The sequence below is a fragment of the Capricornis sumatraensis genome, chromosome 13 (assembly GCF_032405125.1).
Source record: "Capricornis sumatraensis isolate serow.1 chromosome 13, serow.2, whole genome shotgun sequence".
In the NCBI taxonomy this organism is placed as follows: Eukaryota; Metazoa; Chordata; class Mammalia; order Artiodactyla; family Bovidae; genus Capricornis; species Capricornis sumatraensis.
The window spans coordinates 71,312,759-71,328,506 of NC_091081.1; the positions used below are offsets into that span (position 1 = coordinate 71,312,759).

A 15,748-nucleotide genomic window follows, 5' to 3' on the forward strand; every position below is an offset into this window, starting at 1 on the left:
ATATATTTTCATGCCATGTTTTGTCTTTTCTCTTTAAAATATCAGCTTTGCTGCTCAACCGTGTTAGATACTGGGAAGCGGCAGAAGCTCGGGATCCTGTGTATACTGGGATCAGAACAGCAGAAGCAGCCCCCTCCGATTCTCTCTCTCCCTTTGTTTCTCCCCATCGCTTAAGAGGGCTCATAGGAACATCTGTCCCTCCACCTAAATCTACCCTCTCTTTCCCCTTCCCAGAGTTCTCCTTTCTCTCTGACCTGCTGTTTTCTTTCTTCCACCCCGCCCCCCGCCCCCAAATTAAGTCATTCTCCTATGGTCTTATTTCACTCTCTTCTCCTTTATCCCTTTTGATCATCTAAAACAATGATGATTAACGATGACTGAATTAACACCTGTGGTTCTTATCATGTAATTGAGCTCAAGTTCAAGGGGACAAATCCACTTGGATGTACTCTCTTGCTCCACGTTAAATATGTCCAAGATGGAGGTCATCTTTATCTCTCCCAAATGTGTAGATTTCCCCTGTTCATTTTAGAGAATCTTATTACCATCCTCTGTGTGACCTTGAGTTTCAGGAGTAGTCATCTTTGATCTTCACCTACCGTTGCCCATCATGTCTAGTTGGTTTCCATATTATTTTGATTTTCCCTTCAAATTGCTTCTCTACCTTGGCTCAGCATTCATTTTGTGATGATTTTACTTACATACATCATGAAATAATTACCACAATAAGTTTGGTGAACATCTGTCATCTCATGTAGACACAACAGTAAAGAAATAGAAAAAAAATTTTTCTTGTGATAAGAACTCTTAGGATTTATTCTTTTAACAACTTTCATATATATGATGTACAGCAGCATTAAGAATATTTATCATGTTGAAATTTATATCCTTAGTATTCATTTATGACTGGAAGTTTATAACTTTAGGCTACCTTCATCCAATTCCACCTCTCCACTCCCATTTATGGTAGCTACAAATCTGACCTTTTTTTCTATGAGTTATGTTTGTTTCTTTGATTTTGAAGTATAATTGACTTGCAATACCCCCATTAGGTCCTGGTATACAAAGTAGTGACTTGCTATTTCTATATATTTCAAAATGACCACCATGATAAGTCTAGTTGCTGTCTGTCACCATACAAAGATATTATTGTTACATAATTATTGACTATATTTCTTACACTATACATTTCTTGCCTTTGACTCATGTATTTTGTAATTGAAAGTTTGTATCTCAATCTCCCTCATCTATTTATTTTCATATACACACAAGTACAGTGTATTAAAAAATAGATAAATGTTGAACTTTTAAGGTTAAATGTCCAATTAAATAATTTTCATCAAATCAAGTGAGTTAAAGATGACATAAAAATCTGGCTTTAACTATTTTTACTTTAAAAAATTTTTAGAGGTTGCAATTTATTTCTTCATATATTTAATATTTCTGAAGAATATGGCTCAGAATGCCCCTAATGCAAATTAAGTCAATTGTGTATTCTATTCATATTCTGATTTCTTCAGGGTATTACCTGATCCTACTTAATAAGGCATGCTGATTGCACATTGCATAAATAAACTACCTCCCAGTATGAATCAAATCATGTCTTTACCTTGAACAGCATGCTCAAAGAAAATAATAGCAAAATTCCAGACTCACACATTATTGAACTTTTAACATCCTTACAGTGGAAGTAATCTAAATAAAACATATATAGGAGAACGTATCCGCTTGTGTGTAAATAAGATACTGCTTCTTTTCAAACTTTTTGTCTTAGAAGTCTTTAATGATTTTGTGTCAGCTAAAGTTTTCTTTGGTTTTCAACTCATGTATTAATACGTTTCATTATATTAAATAATCTTGTGAAGTGACCTAGGAATTTTTTAATCATTTTGTCATCTTTCCTAGATAGGTGATTAACAAGTGCTTCTAAGTTTTAAAAAGTTGTTTTGTTGGCATTTTATTAATAACCAGATTATCAAATATACATTAATGCAAGTATGAACTATTTTCTATTACCTGTAAGGACAGTTCTGACTTTTTCCCCAACTCCAAATTATATAAGGTTTAATTTGCCAGGAACAGTATACATGAAAGACAGAATATGTAGACAAAATATATTTGGTTGCATATGACTTGGCAGTCAACTATATCACAGAATCAAGATTTCATTTAACTGTATATTATGACTATAATAACAGGTAATATTGCTATTACAAAGTGATGTTTGGATTTTGCTAAATTTACCTTTTAAAATTCCCAGGCTTTTCTTTTTATTTCTGTTTAAAAAACTGATTTATTGATATAACTTTGACATCCAATAAATTGCACTGTATTTGACATACATATTTAAAGAATGCATTCTGCTAAATGTGGACGTACATCCACACATATGAAAGCATCAACACAGTCAAGATAATGAACAGATCTATGATTTGAAAAGCTTTCCTTGATCTCTTGGTGATTCCTTCCTTCTGTCCTTCCCTATCCTCAGTCCCCAGGCAATCACTGTCTTATTTTCTGTCAGTGTCAATTAGTTTGCATTTTCTGGCATTTTATATAAATGGAATTATAAAGCTCCTTTTGTGTGGCTTTTGTATGGCTTCTTTCACTCATCATAATTATTCTGATATTCAGAATGGGAAAGACTAGAGGTCTCTTCAAGAAAATTAGAGATACCAAGGGAACACTTCATGCAAAGATGGGCTCAGTAAAGGACAGAAATGGTATGGACCTAACAGAAGCAGAAAATATTAAGAAGAGGTGGCAAGAATACACAGAAGAACTATACAAAAAAGATCTTCACGACTCAGATAATCATGATGGTGTGATCACTCACCTAGATCCAGACATCCTGGAATGTGAAGTCAAGTGGGCCTTAGAAAGCATCACTATGAACAAAGCTAGTGGAGGTGATGGAATTTCAATTGAGCTATTTCAAATCCTAAAAGATGATGCTGTGAAAGTGCTGTATTCAATATGCCAGCAAATTTGGAAAACTCAGCAGTGGCCACAGGACTGGAAAAGCTCAGTTTTCATTCCAATCCCAAAGAAAGGCAATGCCAAAAATGTTCAAACTATCACACAATTGCACTCATTTCATACACTAGTAAAGTAATGCCCTAAAGTCTTCAAGCCAGGCTTCAGCAATACGTGAACTGTGAACTTCCAGATGTTCAAGCTGGTTTTAGAAAAGGCAGAGGAACCAGAGATCAAATTGCCATCATCTGCTGGATCATCGAAAAAGCAAAAGAGTTCCAGAAAAACATCTATTTCTGTTTTATTGACTATGCAAAGCCTTTGACTGTGTGGATCACAATAAACTGTGGAAAATTCTGAAAGAGATGGAGATACCAGACCACCTGACCTGCCTCTTGAGAAACCTATATGCAGGTCAGGAAGCAACAGTTAGAACTGGACATGGAACAACAGACTGGTTCCAAATAGGACAAGGAGTATGTCAAGGCTGTATATTGTCACCCTGCTTATTTAACTTATATACAGATTACATCGTGAGAAACACTGGGCTGGAAGAAACATAAGCTGGAATCAAGATTGCCAGGAGAAATATCAATAACCTCAGATATGCAGATGACACCACCCTTATGGCAGAAAGTGAAGAGGAGCTAAAGAGCCTCTTGATGAAAGTGAAAGAGGAGAGTGAAAAAGTTGGCTTAAAGCTCAACATTCAGGAAACTAAAATCATGGCATCCAGTCCCATCACTTTGTGACAAATAGATGGGGCAACAGTGGAAACAATGGATGACTTTATTTTGGGGGCTCCAAAATCACTGCAGATGGTGATTGCAGTAATTGCCATGAAATTAAAAGATGCTTACTCCTTGGAAGGAAAGTTATGACCAACCTAGATAGCATATTAAAAAGCAGAGACATTACTTTGTCAACAAAGTTCCATCTAGTCAAGGCTATGGTTTTTCTAGTAGTCATGTATGGAGTTAGAGTTGGACCATAAAGAAAGCTGAGCACAGAAGAAATGATGCTTTTGAACTGTGGTGTTGGAGAAGACTCTTGAGGGTTCCTTGGACTGCAAGAAGATCCAACCAGTGCATCCTGAAGGAGATCAGTCCTGGGTGTTCATTGGAAGGACTGATGTTGAAGCTGACACTCTGGCCACCTGATGGGAAGAACTGACTCATTTGAAAAGACGCTGATGCTGGGAAAGATTGAGGGCAGGAGGAGAAGGGGATGACAGAGGATGAGATGGTTGGATGGCATCACCGACTCAATGGACATGGGTTTGGGTGGACTCCAGGACTTGGTGATGGACAGGGAGGCTGGGCATGCTATGGTTCATTGGGTTGCAAAGAGTCGGACACGACTGAGCGACTGAACTGAACTGATAGAGATGTATCCACAAATAATATATTGTAAATGTGAATAGAATTCTTTACTTTAAAACAATATTCCAAGTTGACTATAATTACCAGTGTATATTGCGTCCTAGGGGCACAGTGGCAAAGAATCTGCCTGCAAATGCAGGAGACTCAAGAGACATGAGTTCAATCCCTCGGTCAAGAAGTTCCCTGGAGGAGGAAATCGCAACCCACTCCAGTATTCTTGCTTGGAAAATTCCATGGACAGAGGAGCCTGGTGCACTACAGTCCATTGGATCACAAAGATATTATATTTTTTAAAATTGGTTTTTAATGTAATGGAGACATCACGATACAGAAGTTTTAACTGAAAGAATGCAACTTCCAGATATTATGGAGATTATCTCAGAAAAAAGATGTCCATAATTGTATTGTGCTCACTTTTGAGTTGTATTGCAACTTCAGTCTTCCTTAAACTTCCTGTCCTATACAGTGGTCTGTTATGAGTAAATGCTAAATAATATGTCTCTAAAATAAAGCATTTTCTTGGTATAGTGGGCCAACTCGCCAAAAACTACAAACTAAGGTTCAAGTGCCTCAACAAAATCCTTAATGGAGGCAGCCTGCTTACCTTGTGTTTCTCTCCCACCTGATTTCCCGTCACCTTGCGCTACATGCTCATGCAGATACTCAAGAGTTCGTAATTCTCTAAACCCACACTGCTATTTCTTGCCCCTGTCTTGTATGCTGTTTTCCTTTCACAGTGATGTCCTTTCTCCTTTTTCAATCTGGAAAATTGGTAGTTATCTTTCAAGACAGTTTAGATGCTATTTATTGCAGGAAGCTTCTCCTAATTGCCTCATATTGGGCATGTTTTTTACCACCTGTGAATACTTCCAGCTCTGCACATACCACATTATTCTGAAATTTACTGTTTACCTGCTTGCCTTACAAAATAAACTCAAGAATATAGATATATATTTACATGTCTGTAACCCCATCATTTAGTGCTTGTCATACAGCAGGTGTTCAATAAATGTGAGTTAAAAATAAGCAAACTGTTGGCTGAGATTCCTTTCTCATCCTCAAATAGTGACTTTTCTAAAATGTTTTAGTCTCCAGTCATATTTGTTCATTTGATCTTAGTTTTTAAAATTCTGTGTTCCCTATTTCCCTTCTGCCCAAAGCATAGTGAGTTGTTCCCTAATGTCAGATCTACTCTTCTGTTCTCTTCTTAGTTTGGAAGTTTTATATTTTATTCCTTGAAATATCCCTGCAATAGACTGAATGTCTGTGTACCCCAAAATTCATTTGTTGGAACCCTTATCCCAGTGTGATGGTATTTGGAGGTGAGGCTTTGGGCAGTAATAAGGTCATAAGTGTGAAGCTCTCATGCTTGGGATTAGTGCCCTTGTAAGAAGAGGCCAGAGAGTTATCTACCTCTTTGCTCCGTATGAGGACACAATGAAAAGTCAGTCATCTGTAAAACACAAGAAGGCTCTCATCAAAACTTGACTGTGCTAGCACCTTGATGTCAGACTTCTGGACTCCAGAACTGTGAAAAATATATTTCTATTGTTTATAAACCACTGATTCTATGGTATGATGTTATAGCAGCCCAAATTGACTAAGACATTACTCAATTTGGTTTTTTTTTTCCCCACACTGCATGGCATGTAGGATTTTAATTCCCCTACCAGGGAAAGGCAGAGTCCTAACCACTGGACCTCCGGGGAAATCCCAACAATCCTTAATCTTTTAAAATACATTCATTTTTAAGTATTTTCCTACAAAGTCCACAGTTAGTATTATTCCTAAAGAACATTCAGGCCCACTGGTGTCTGTCAGAATTCCCTCCCTTTCCCGTCTCTTTTATTTTGGATACTTTCAAAAGCATGAAGTTGTTATTATCATTATTTGTTCACAGGAAATAACTTTGTAGAATTTTACCAAAATGTAACAGTGATTCATTGATTTACCATTGCAGACTTGGGTTCCACACTTTAGTTCTAGATTCGAGCCTACTTTCCTGAAGATAAATCCTGCGTTGTTTTTTTTTTGGGGGGGGGGTGGGGGGGACAAGAATCTGTTATGGTAGATTCACATTTTAAAAATGTTTTCATCTAATTTAAAATAAATGTTTCTCTCTCACTTTTGACTAAGAGCTGAATTGGGTCTCAATTCCAAGGTTGACAGTTATTTTACCTCAGCTTAGAAGACATCACTTCGCTGCTTTATATTGTCTGCCATTGGGTGTCAATTCGATTGTACTTTATTTTTAGGTAACTGCTCAATTCTTCAGATTCTCATTTTCAGTATTGGCCTATAATTTCCAGCTGATAAACCTGGATTCAGAATCCCATCTCCTGACCTCTCACTTGTGCTTTGTTACTGGTTGATGTGCTTTTTCCAATCTGAAGACATGTCTTTCTCAATTCGGAGCATTTTTCAGTAGTAATATCATAAAATATTTCTCCCAAACACCCCCCCCCAGCCCCCACCATTTTAACCATTTCATCCTTCTGAGAATGATCTACTTGTCATTTCACATTTTCTCTTTATCTATCTATGCAAGAATTGATTTTTTTTTAATTTTACCTTCTAAATCATTAGTCCTCTTCAGCCTAATTTAGTCTACTCTTTCAATATCTGAAGTTTTAATTACTAAAATTTTCCAATGTCTATTTTTTATATTGGTCTTATTTTTTGTTTGCTTGTTCAGTATCTTCTTGTTCTCACTGTAAAGCAGAAACATTTCTTCCTTTATCTCTTTGGTAACTCTAAATATATTCATTATAAATATCTTTTAAATCTGTTACAGTATTTATCTTTCTTTGAGTGTGATTTCCTGACTGTCCTTTTAGTTTTAAGTTTCCTTCTTTATTTTTTTTTGCTTTGTAATGTTCATATTTTGTAGATATTTTAAGCTCATGCATGTTATTTTCTGCCATTAGGTTTGGATGGTTTTTAGGATGAGTCTCTTCCTACCCATTCTAACATTCTGCAGGGATGCTCTAGTGAAAAGGACAGGATAGTTGCTATATTATTAAACTACTTTCCATCAATTGGCAAGTAGCTGCTTTTCTGAACTCCCTGAAGAATATTTCTCTTTTCTGATCAGTGGGAACATTTTTACAATACCCTTGCTTCCAGTCAAGTCTTAACATAGGGAGACTTTTCTCCCATGCATGAAGTGCTATTCCTAGTATGCCATCCATAGAGGTAGAGAGCCACTCCATCCCCATTTTTTTCCTTTTTGGCCAGCCTATTTCCTTGTGGAATCACAGGAAATTGATGTATTGCCTCTTACACCATAAACCATAGGGGAGTTATTCCAGACTTAGTTCAAAGCTAGGAGCTCATGAATACTCTAGCCACTTGTGCCTGCGTGCTCAGTTGCTCAGTTGTGTCTGATTCTTTGTAACCCTATGGGCTGTCGCCCATCATGTGCCTCTGTCCATGGGATTCTCTAGGCAAGAATACTGGAGTGGGTTGTCATTTCCTCCTCCAGGGGATCTTCCTGACCCAAGGATCAAACCCATGTCTTCTGCATTGGCAGACATGTTCTTTACCACTGAGCCACCAGGGAAGCCCACTCTAGCCACTTGCTCATTTCTGGTCTCCTGACATTTGCAGGATGAATTCAGCTTTTTTTCCAAAATAAACTTTTAAGCTTACTCAATTCCAGTTCCCAGTACTTGCTTGTGGATTACACTATTCCAGCCCCCAAACCACCGCTAGAAGTTCTTTCTGTAATTAGTCCATTAACTTTTTTAAAAAATTGAGATATGACTGATATATAATATTATATTAGTTTCAGCTATGAACATTATGATTTGATATTTGTATACATTATGAATGATTACCACAATAAGTCTAGTTAACATGTCACAGTACAGAGTTGCACATATTTTTCCTTGTGATGTGAATTTTTAAGATCTACTTTGTTAGTAACTTTCAAAGCTACAGCAGTGTATTATTAACTACAGTCACTATGTTAATCATTAAAGTTTGCACGTTTTGATCATTTGCATCCATTTTGCCTATCCCTCACACTCTGCCTCTGGCAACCAGCCACTCACATTTTTAATAACTTTCAATTATGATCAATTCATTTAGTAATGAAATATATAAATGTTTTAACACCTTTGTATATGTTTCCCACTTTATATATCATTTTCATGTCAGATGTCTGACTTGGCCTTCTGTTGTAAATTTGCTTCTTTTGTGCTTTCTCTGTTTTCCCCAGGAGAACCTTTACATTTTGTATTTCTGCTCTGGAAACCAGTCCCTTGCCTGGCTTTCTAGAATTTTCTTCCCTCTAAACATTGGTTTCCTTTGGAATATCATTTGGCATTTGGAATATATGTGTGTGAAGCCACTCAGTCGTGTCCAACTCTTTGCGACCCCATGGACTGTAGCCCGCCAGGCTCCTCTGTCCATGGGATTCTCCAAACAAGAATACTGGAGTGGGTTGCCATTTCCTTATAGGGTACCAAAGAGTCAGACACGACTAAGTGTCTGAGCATATTTTATATTATAAATAATCCTTGTTGACTTTTACTAATTTATTTTTTAAAACAATAAATTTCCACAGATATGTTTTGTTTATAAATTACTAGCCTCTCCTAAAAGGGTCAGGATGATTCACTTATCTTAATAGCATATTTAGATTAACTGTGTAGAAGAAAGCGTTTAGTCATATAACTAAAGAAAATACCTTCAAAATCTTTTATACAACTTGTAATTCTAGTGAATTAAATCATTTACTAGTATTGGGTATATTGCTATATGAATAGAGTCATATACCCCTGATTTTTCAGGGGCAGGTTTGATTTCTTTGCATGTTCCAATTTTTTTTAATTTATTTCCCAAAAGTATCAATTCCTAAATCTTCAGAAGTCCTGGGTTACTTCTGTGTGTACTGCTGCTACGGCTATGTCACTTCAGTTGTGTCCGACTCTGTGCAACCCCATAGACGGCAGCCCACCAGGCTCCCCCGTCCCTGGGATTCTCCAGGCAAGAACACTGGAGTGGGTTGCCATTTCCTTCTCCAATGCATGAAAGTGAAAAGTGAAAGTGAAGTCGCTCAGTCGTATCCGACTCCTAGCGACCCCATGGACTGCAGCCCACCAGGCTCCTCCGTCCATGGGATTTTCCAGGCAAGAGTACTGGAGAGGGATTATCTTATTCTCAGAAATGATGAAGTCAGGAATTAATGGACTTTGAATATTTTAAAGGATCCCAACTATGCTAGAACAGTAGGTACATTCTGGCAATGATATTCAAAGGCACACTGTGCTGAAAGTTTCAAAAGCAACAATTGTATGCAATCATTCAAAGTCTATGGTGTATTTGACATTGGGCTGTATTTGACCACTGCTTGTACTGTGTGTTTAGCACAATAGGGGAGCTACTGAGCTGGTATAAAATATCTCTAATGAGATTCTTTCTAAGTGATCTTCAATATAGATGGAAATAAATTTGACATGTTACAAGGAAAGTAGGCCAATTAGTGATAAGGCTTAACAGCTTAAGGGAGGAAGCCAGTATATATTTACTTACACTTGACAGAATGAAGAGGAAAGCAAAACATAGTCTCAATAGAACACTTATTTTTGTAAATTAAATCTTCCTTTTACAAAATGAGTTTTTAGGGTTTTTTAACTTCTTAAATGAGGTAATTTTACCATGGTTTTAATGGATAAAAAATTGCTAATTTCTTTTTATCTGTAAGGTTATACCAACATTGAGTAACACAGGTACTATAATACACTAATTTATACCTTAATTTTTAACAATTAATATTGTGAAAAATTGCCCCTTTTCCCTGATAACTATCCTAGTCATCCTTTTTATATTTTCTTACATGCTACCTAGAACCACCCCTTTACAATGTATGTATTATCAGACTTTCTTTTCCAGCAAGAGGGTGGATTCCAATTTATAAAAATAATAACACCTACAAACACATGCATAAAGAAATAAAAATGTTCAGGATCCAGAAATAAGAAGGGAACTGAAAGTCAGAATGATGGCCGGATTGCCAGGGAAGGCTTATCAGTTTATGAAAGTGGAACCTTTTGTTTAAAAAGATATAAGGTAAGATCTTGATCCCCAGAGGAAAGGAAATGCTCCCACCTTAGATAAAGTCATGCCTTTCCAGTTTAATCCTCTGTAACAAGGTGAATGAGAAAATCCACCCAGGCACAGAGAGACTGATATAGAGAATTAGTGCTGATTACTAACTTTAATTAACATAAAGAGTGGGTTCATCTGCATCATCCCAAATTGCAAATAGTGACTGCGGCCATGCCATTAAAAGACGTTTGCTCCTTGGAAAAAACACTATGACAAAATTAGGTAGTTTATTAAAAAGCAGAGACATCATTTTGCTGACAAAGGTCTGTCTAGTCAAAACTATGGTTTTTCCAGTAGTCGTGTACAGATGTGAGAGTTGGACCATAAAGAAGGATGAATGCCAAGGAATTGATGCTTTCAAATTGCTGTGCTGGAGGACTCTTGAGAGTCCTTTGGACTGCTAGGCGATCAAACCAGTCCATTCTAAAGGAAATCATTCCTGAATACTCATTGGAAGGACTGATGCTGAAGCTAAAGCTCCAATACTCTGGTCACCTTATGTGAAGAGCCAACTCACTGGAAAAAAATCCTGATGCTGGGAAAGATTGAGGGCAAGATGAGAAGTCGGCAACAGAGTATGAGATGGTTGGATGGCATCATCAACTCAATGGACATGAGGCTAAGAAAATTCCAGGAGACAGTGAAGACAGGGAAGCCTGGTGTGCTGCAGTCCGTGGAGGTGCTGACTTGGATATGACTTAGCAACTGAACAACAACCACACACACTGACTGCTTTTCTTAGTTTTCTGGTGTTTTTTTTTTTTTTTCTTCTTCTCTTTGTACATGGAGTACTAGGGCAGGTATACAGCTGCAGTAACTGATAGAATATTGGAATGTTTTTATATTGATTGGTGAATAGCCTTAACAATAACCTCACCCATAGCCCTGATCCCCAGACTTCTCTGATTCTTGCACTGGGTCCTTGTCCCACCTGTGGACTTTATGTCCCCCACTCTACTACTTAAAGAATGTCTGTCAGAGCTGCTGGCTTTGAAGACCCTGATCCAGCATTGCAGAGATCATCTGTTTAGAAAAGTTAATGCTCATTTCCTTCCCAATCGTTAGGCATTTTGAGTAGCATCCCTGAGAGTGCCTCTTCTTTGTGTGTGATTTGGTAATTTCACCAAGTTTTAAAACGTTAGATATCAAGGAAATGCTAATGATCCTCAAATTTTCACTTTTACTCTCTTTCTCCCAAACTTCAGAATGCTATATCTACCTGCCTATTCAGCATCTCCATGGATGTATGATAAACGTCTACAATGCAACTCATTCAAAAGTGAAATATTGCTTTATTTCCTACCCCAGTTTTGTCCCATCCCATAGTCTTTTGTCTTTCAGGAAATATCAATTCAGTCAGCTTGCTCTACTTTTAAAATACACACTAGGGACTATTTCTTGCCTCCTTTACTGTTACCAACCTGGTCCCAACCACGACCAGCTCTTAACTGTTACAGTGCCTGCCGAGTTGTCTCTTGTCTCCTTTAGTCTTTTCTGAACATAGCAACGAGAGTGATTAGAAAATTTCAGTTATGTCATGTCATACCCCTGTTCAAAGCCCTCCTTTGGTTTCCTGCCTCATTCAGACTAAAAACCCATGCACTTGCCTTTGTTTGGATCCCCTTTATCATCTTTGCCCCACCTGTGACCGCTCAGAAACCTTCTCTTTCTAAATCCCTCCTCGGTCGCACTGATCTCATTATTCTTCAAATAAACTGGGATGCTCTTTGCATCTGGAATACTCTTCCTTGTTTGTGGAACATTTTTCTCATGGGTATCCACATAGCTTGATCCTTTATTTTCTTAAACTTTATAATACAGACACTTTACATAACCACCATATTAATAATTGTGCAAGTTAACTCTTCAGGTCCCCTTTCCTATTTTATAATTCTTTTTAGTGGTTTTCACTTTGATGTTTATTTTACTCAATTTACACTGTTCATTATGTGTCTCCACTGCTAGAGTCTGAACTCAATAAGAGTAGAGATTTGAGTCTGGTTCGTTCACTGCTTATCCCAGGGTCCAGAGCAGGGTTCCAGCCTCACAAATAGCTAAATCTCAAATAAAGCGATGCCTTTTTTAGACTTTACAATTCATTAAAATGTAGAAAAAGCAAAACCAGAGGTTTAGAGATAGGAAAACTCCAGTATACTAATGATGAAAGTGTAAGTCCAACTTTCCTGTAGGAAAGTAGTCAAAATATATATCACAAATTTTCAACATGCAAGTATTTTGATGCAGTAAGTTTCCTTATTAAAATTTGCCCCAAGGAAATGATAATGTATGCAAAGATTTGGCAAAAGGGCAGCCATCACAGTTTTGCTTATAACTGGGAATAATTTAAAAATTAAAAGCCTCAAATTTCCAAATATAGAAAGTTAGTTAAATGAAAGACAATATATCATACAATGGAATATTATGCAATCATTAAAGTGGTATTTAGATTTGTAAACACTTATTTGCATGGAAACTATGAACAGTGTACTCATAAGTGGAAAAAAGCAATCTATAAAAGAGAACATGATGAATAATGTCATTTTTAAAGAAAGATGTATATCCTTATACATTAATCTAAGGGGATGAACAATTTTTAATGATGTGGTTTCTAGAATGATATGAGTATGCCTTTCTTATTTATCTGATTTGTATTTCTAAATTTTCTTTTAAAATGATGACCATAGTGGACTTTTTATATTGGGAAAAATCAAAATTATAATTGCACTCTTCTTCAGAAAGCTATTACTATAGCTAATGTATTACTATTATACAAGTAAAGGATTTTGGGGGGTATGAATTATATATAAAAATTCCCCTTGATAGGCTTCCCTGATGGCTCAGTCAATAAAGAATCTGCCTGCAATGCAGGAGACCTGGGTTCAATCCCTGGGTTAGGAAGCTTACCTGGAGAAGGACATGGCAACCCACTCCAGTATTCTTGCTTGGGAAATCCCATGGACAGAGGAGCCTGGTGGGCTATAGTCCATGGGGTTGCAAGAGTCAGACATGATTTAGCAACTAAACAACCACCATTCCCCTTCCCTGTTATTCCTCTTCTATGTTGATGATGAATGTCCCGCCTCAGAAAGTAAGGACCTGTTGTTCAGTTGCTAAATCGTATCTGACTCTGCAACTCCATGGACTGCAGCACACCAGGCTCCTCTGTCCTTCTCTATCTCCTAGAGTTTCCTCAAATTCATATCCATTGAGTCAGTGATGCTATATAAGAGCTAATGCTCAAAATTTGCTTACAGAATAATCTCTTTGTGGTATTTCAGTCTTTAAAACCTTAACATGTGGAAGTTGTCTATCTACAGGTATGACTATATTGAAAAATACGTTTGATACATTTACTAATAAGATAATTAAATTTATTTCATGAAATTATCTAGTATTTTACCTCAGAGATTTAAATTCAAACCACCTCCCTTGTCTGTCTCTAGTCAGTACCCTTTTGGCAGTAACATACAACCGTCTGAACAGAAGAAGGGGAAATTTCCAATCTGGCCAGAATGGAGCGAAGCAGACATAAATGCCGAGAAGTGGGATGCAGGGAAAGGTGTGAAAGAAAAGGACAAAATGGGGAAGAGCCCTGTACTTGTAAGTAGGCTTGAATGTGACTAGACTTCAGTTTGGTTTTTGATTGTAAGTGGAATAGGATTTGTTAATATGTGTGCGTGCTCACTCTTCTCCACAGCCTCCATTAAAAAGAGAAATTTTGTCTTTGTCCACCTTAAACTTCCCTCATCCTACCTTGTCTCTCCAAGTCTTTAGTCCTGAGCTTTGATGAATTGCATTTAAGTAAATGGGAAGAGAGAAATGACCAAAAATTCATAAGAATGAAAGGGATAGAATAAGCTAGCTAATAGATTTCGAGAGAATTGAGAACCAGCTATTTAGAGATGTTGGTTTAGGAAATGAGAAGTCTCCACAAAATTGTGAGCTGTTATTTAAAGATTATAGGAAAGATAAATTTTTAAGAGATGTTAGGGGTAAGAATTGAATCCCTCTTATATCTGTACCCCCAAGATATTTCGGTAAAAATCTTTGTCATTCTTCATTTACCTGTGACATTTTATAAAAGTTTTTTTTTTTTAATGTGGATCATTTTTAAAGTCTTTATTGATTTTGTTTCAATATTGCTTCAGTTTTATATTTTGCCTTTTTTTTTTTTTGGCCATGAGATGTGGGATCTTAGCTCCCCAACCAGGGATTGAACCTGTACCCCCATACATTAGAAGGCAGTGTCTTAACCCCTGACCACCAATAAATTTCCTACCTGTGACTTTTAAACATGGCGCATCCCTGAGATTGAAGCTGAGAATTGAGTTCCTACAATTTCCAGTTAAATTGCTTACTTAAGAATATTTATTTCCAAAAACCTCTTTGTAGAAAATACTAGTCTGGGTTTCATTTTAAATACGGCCCATTTATTTAATGCAGTAATTCATTCAACAGAAGTACTTTTAGAACACAGTACAATTTTCAAAACACAAAATTGCCATAATGGCTAGGTTGAACTCTATTGTCTTTATTTGCAAAGAACTCTCAGAAATTTTGTTCACAAAGTGCAAAATCACAAGCTGCATGATTTGTATCAGTAATTTGTTTACACAAAAGGCAGTAATTATAATTAATTTCTGACATTGTTAGTATTTGAACAATTTCAAGTAACAGTGTGTGAGACAATGTAATCTTCGTACCATACCTAAGGTAATTATGAAATGTTTAGATGCAAGGGACTTTTGAACTCTCTGGGTTCAAATGAAAGTGGTTATGTTTTACATATTTTAATAGAAATTCAAATCTTATAGGGATTGTTTGGGAATTTTCATCAGCAAAAAAAAAAATAGATTTTGCAAATTCTCAGTTGAGCAGCTGAGCTCTGGAAAAGATTCAGAGATAAGTCACTTTAAATTATAAAGAAGCAACTGGGAAGAGAAGAACAGAGTACCTGAAAACTCTGAAATAGGAAATGAGATACAAAATAATATTTTAAGGACCTTACAATCCAAGCATGCTTTTATCAGATGATTATGAAAAGCTCTTGCAAATCTCTGGAAGGTTGGGTATCAAATTCTGGAACTTTTCAGTGATGTTGAAACAAGGGTAAGTCTATTGGAAGAATATTTATTGGAAGAAAACCCCTGAGACTCAAGTGATAATAAGGGTGCTGGTCACTTGATGTTCATTTTATTTGGGGTTAACACATTGGGCTATTGCTGGATGCTGTATGAAACTGCATGCTTTGGGAAGCACTCCCCTCATACTACTGC

The 15,748-nt window shown here is 36.8% G+C and overlaps 1 protein-coding gene across 1 annotated transcript in view; it reads left to right on the plus strand.

Annotated features, from left to right (window-relative positions):
- Window positions 1-15,748, plus strand: part of ADGB (androglobin) — a 184,515-nt gene that overhangs the window by 7,850 nt on the left and 160,917 nt on the right. The window contains exon 2 of the mRNA XM_068985429.1: window positions 13,916-14,072. Within this exon, the coding sequence (XP_068841530.1) occupies window positions 13,916-14,072 (157 nt within the window). The remainder of the gene's footprint in view (window positions 1-13,915; window positions 14,073-15,748) is intronic.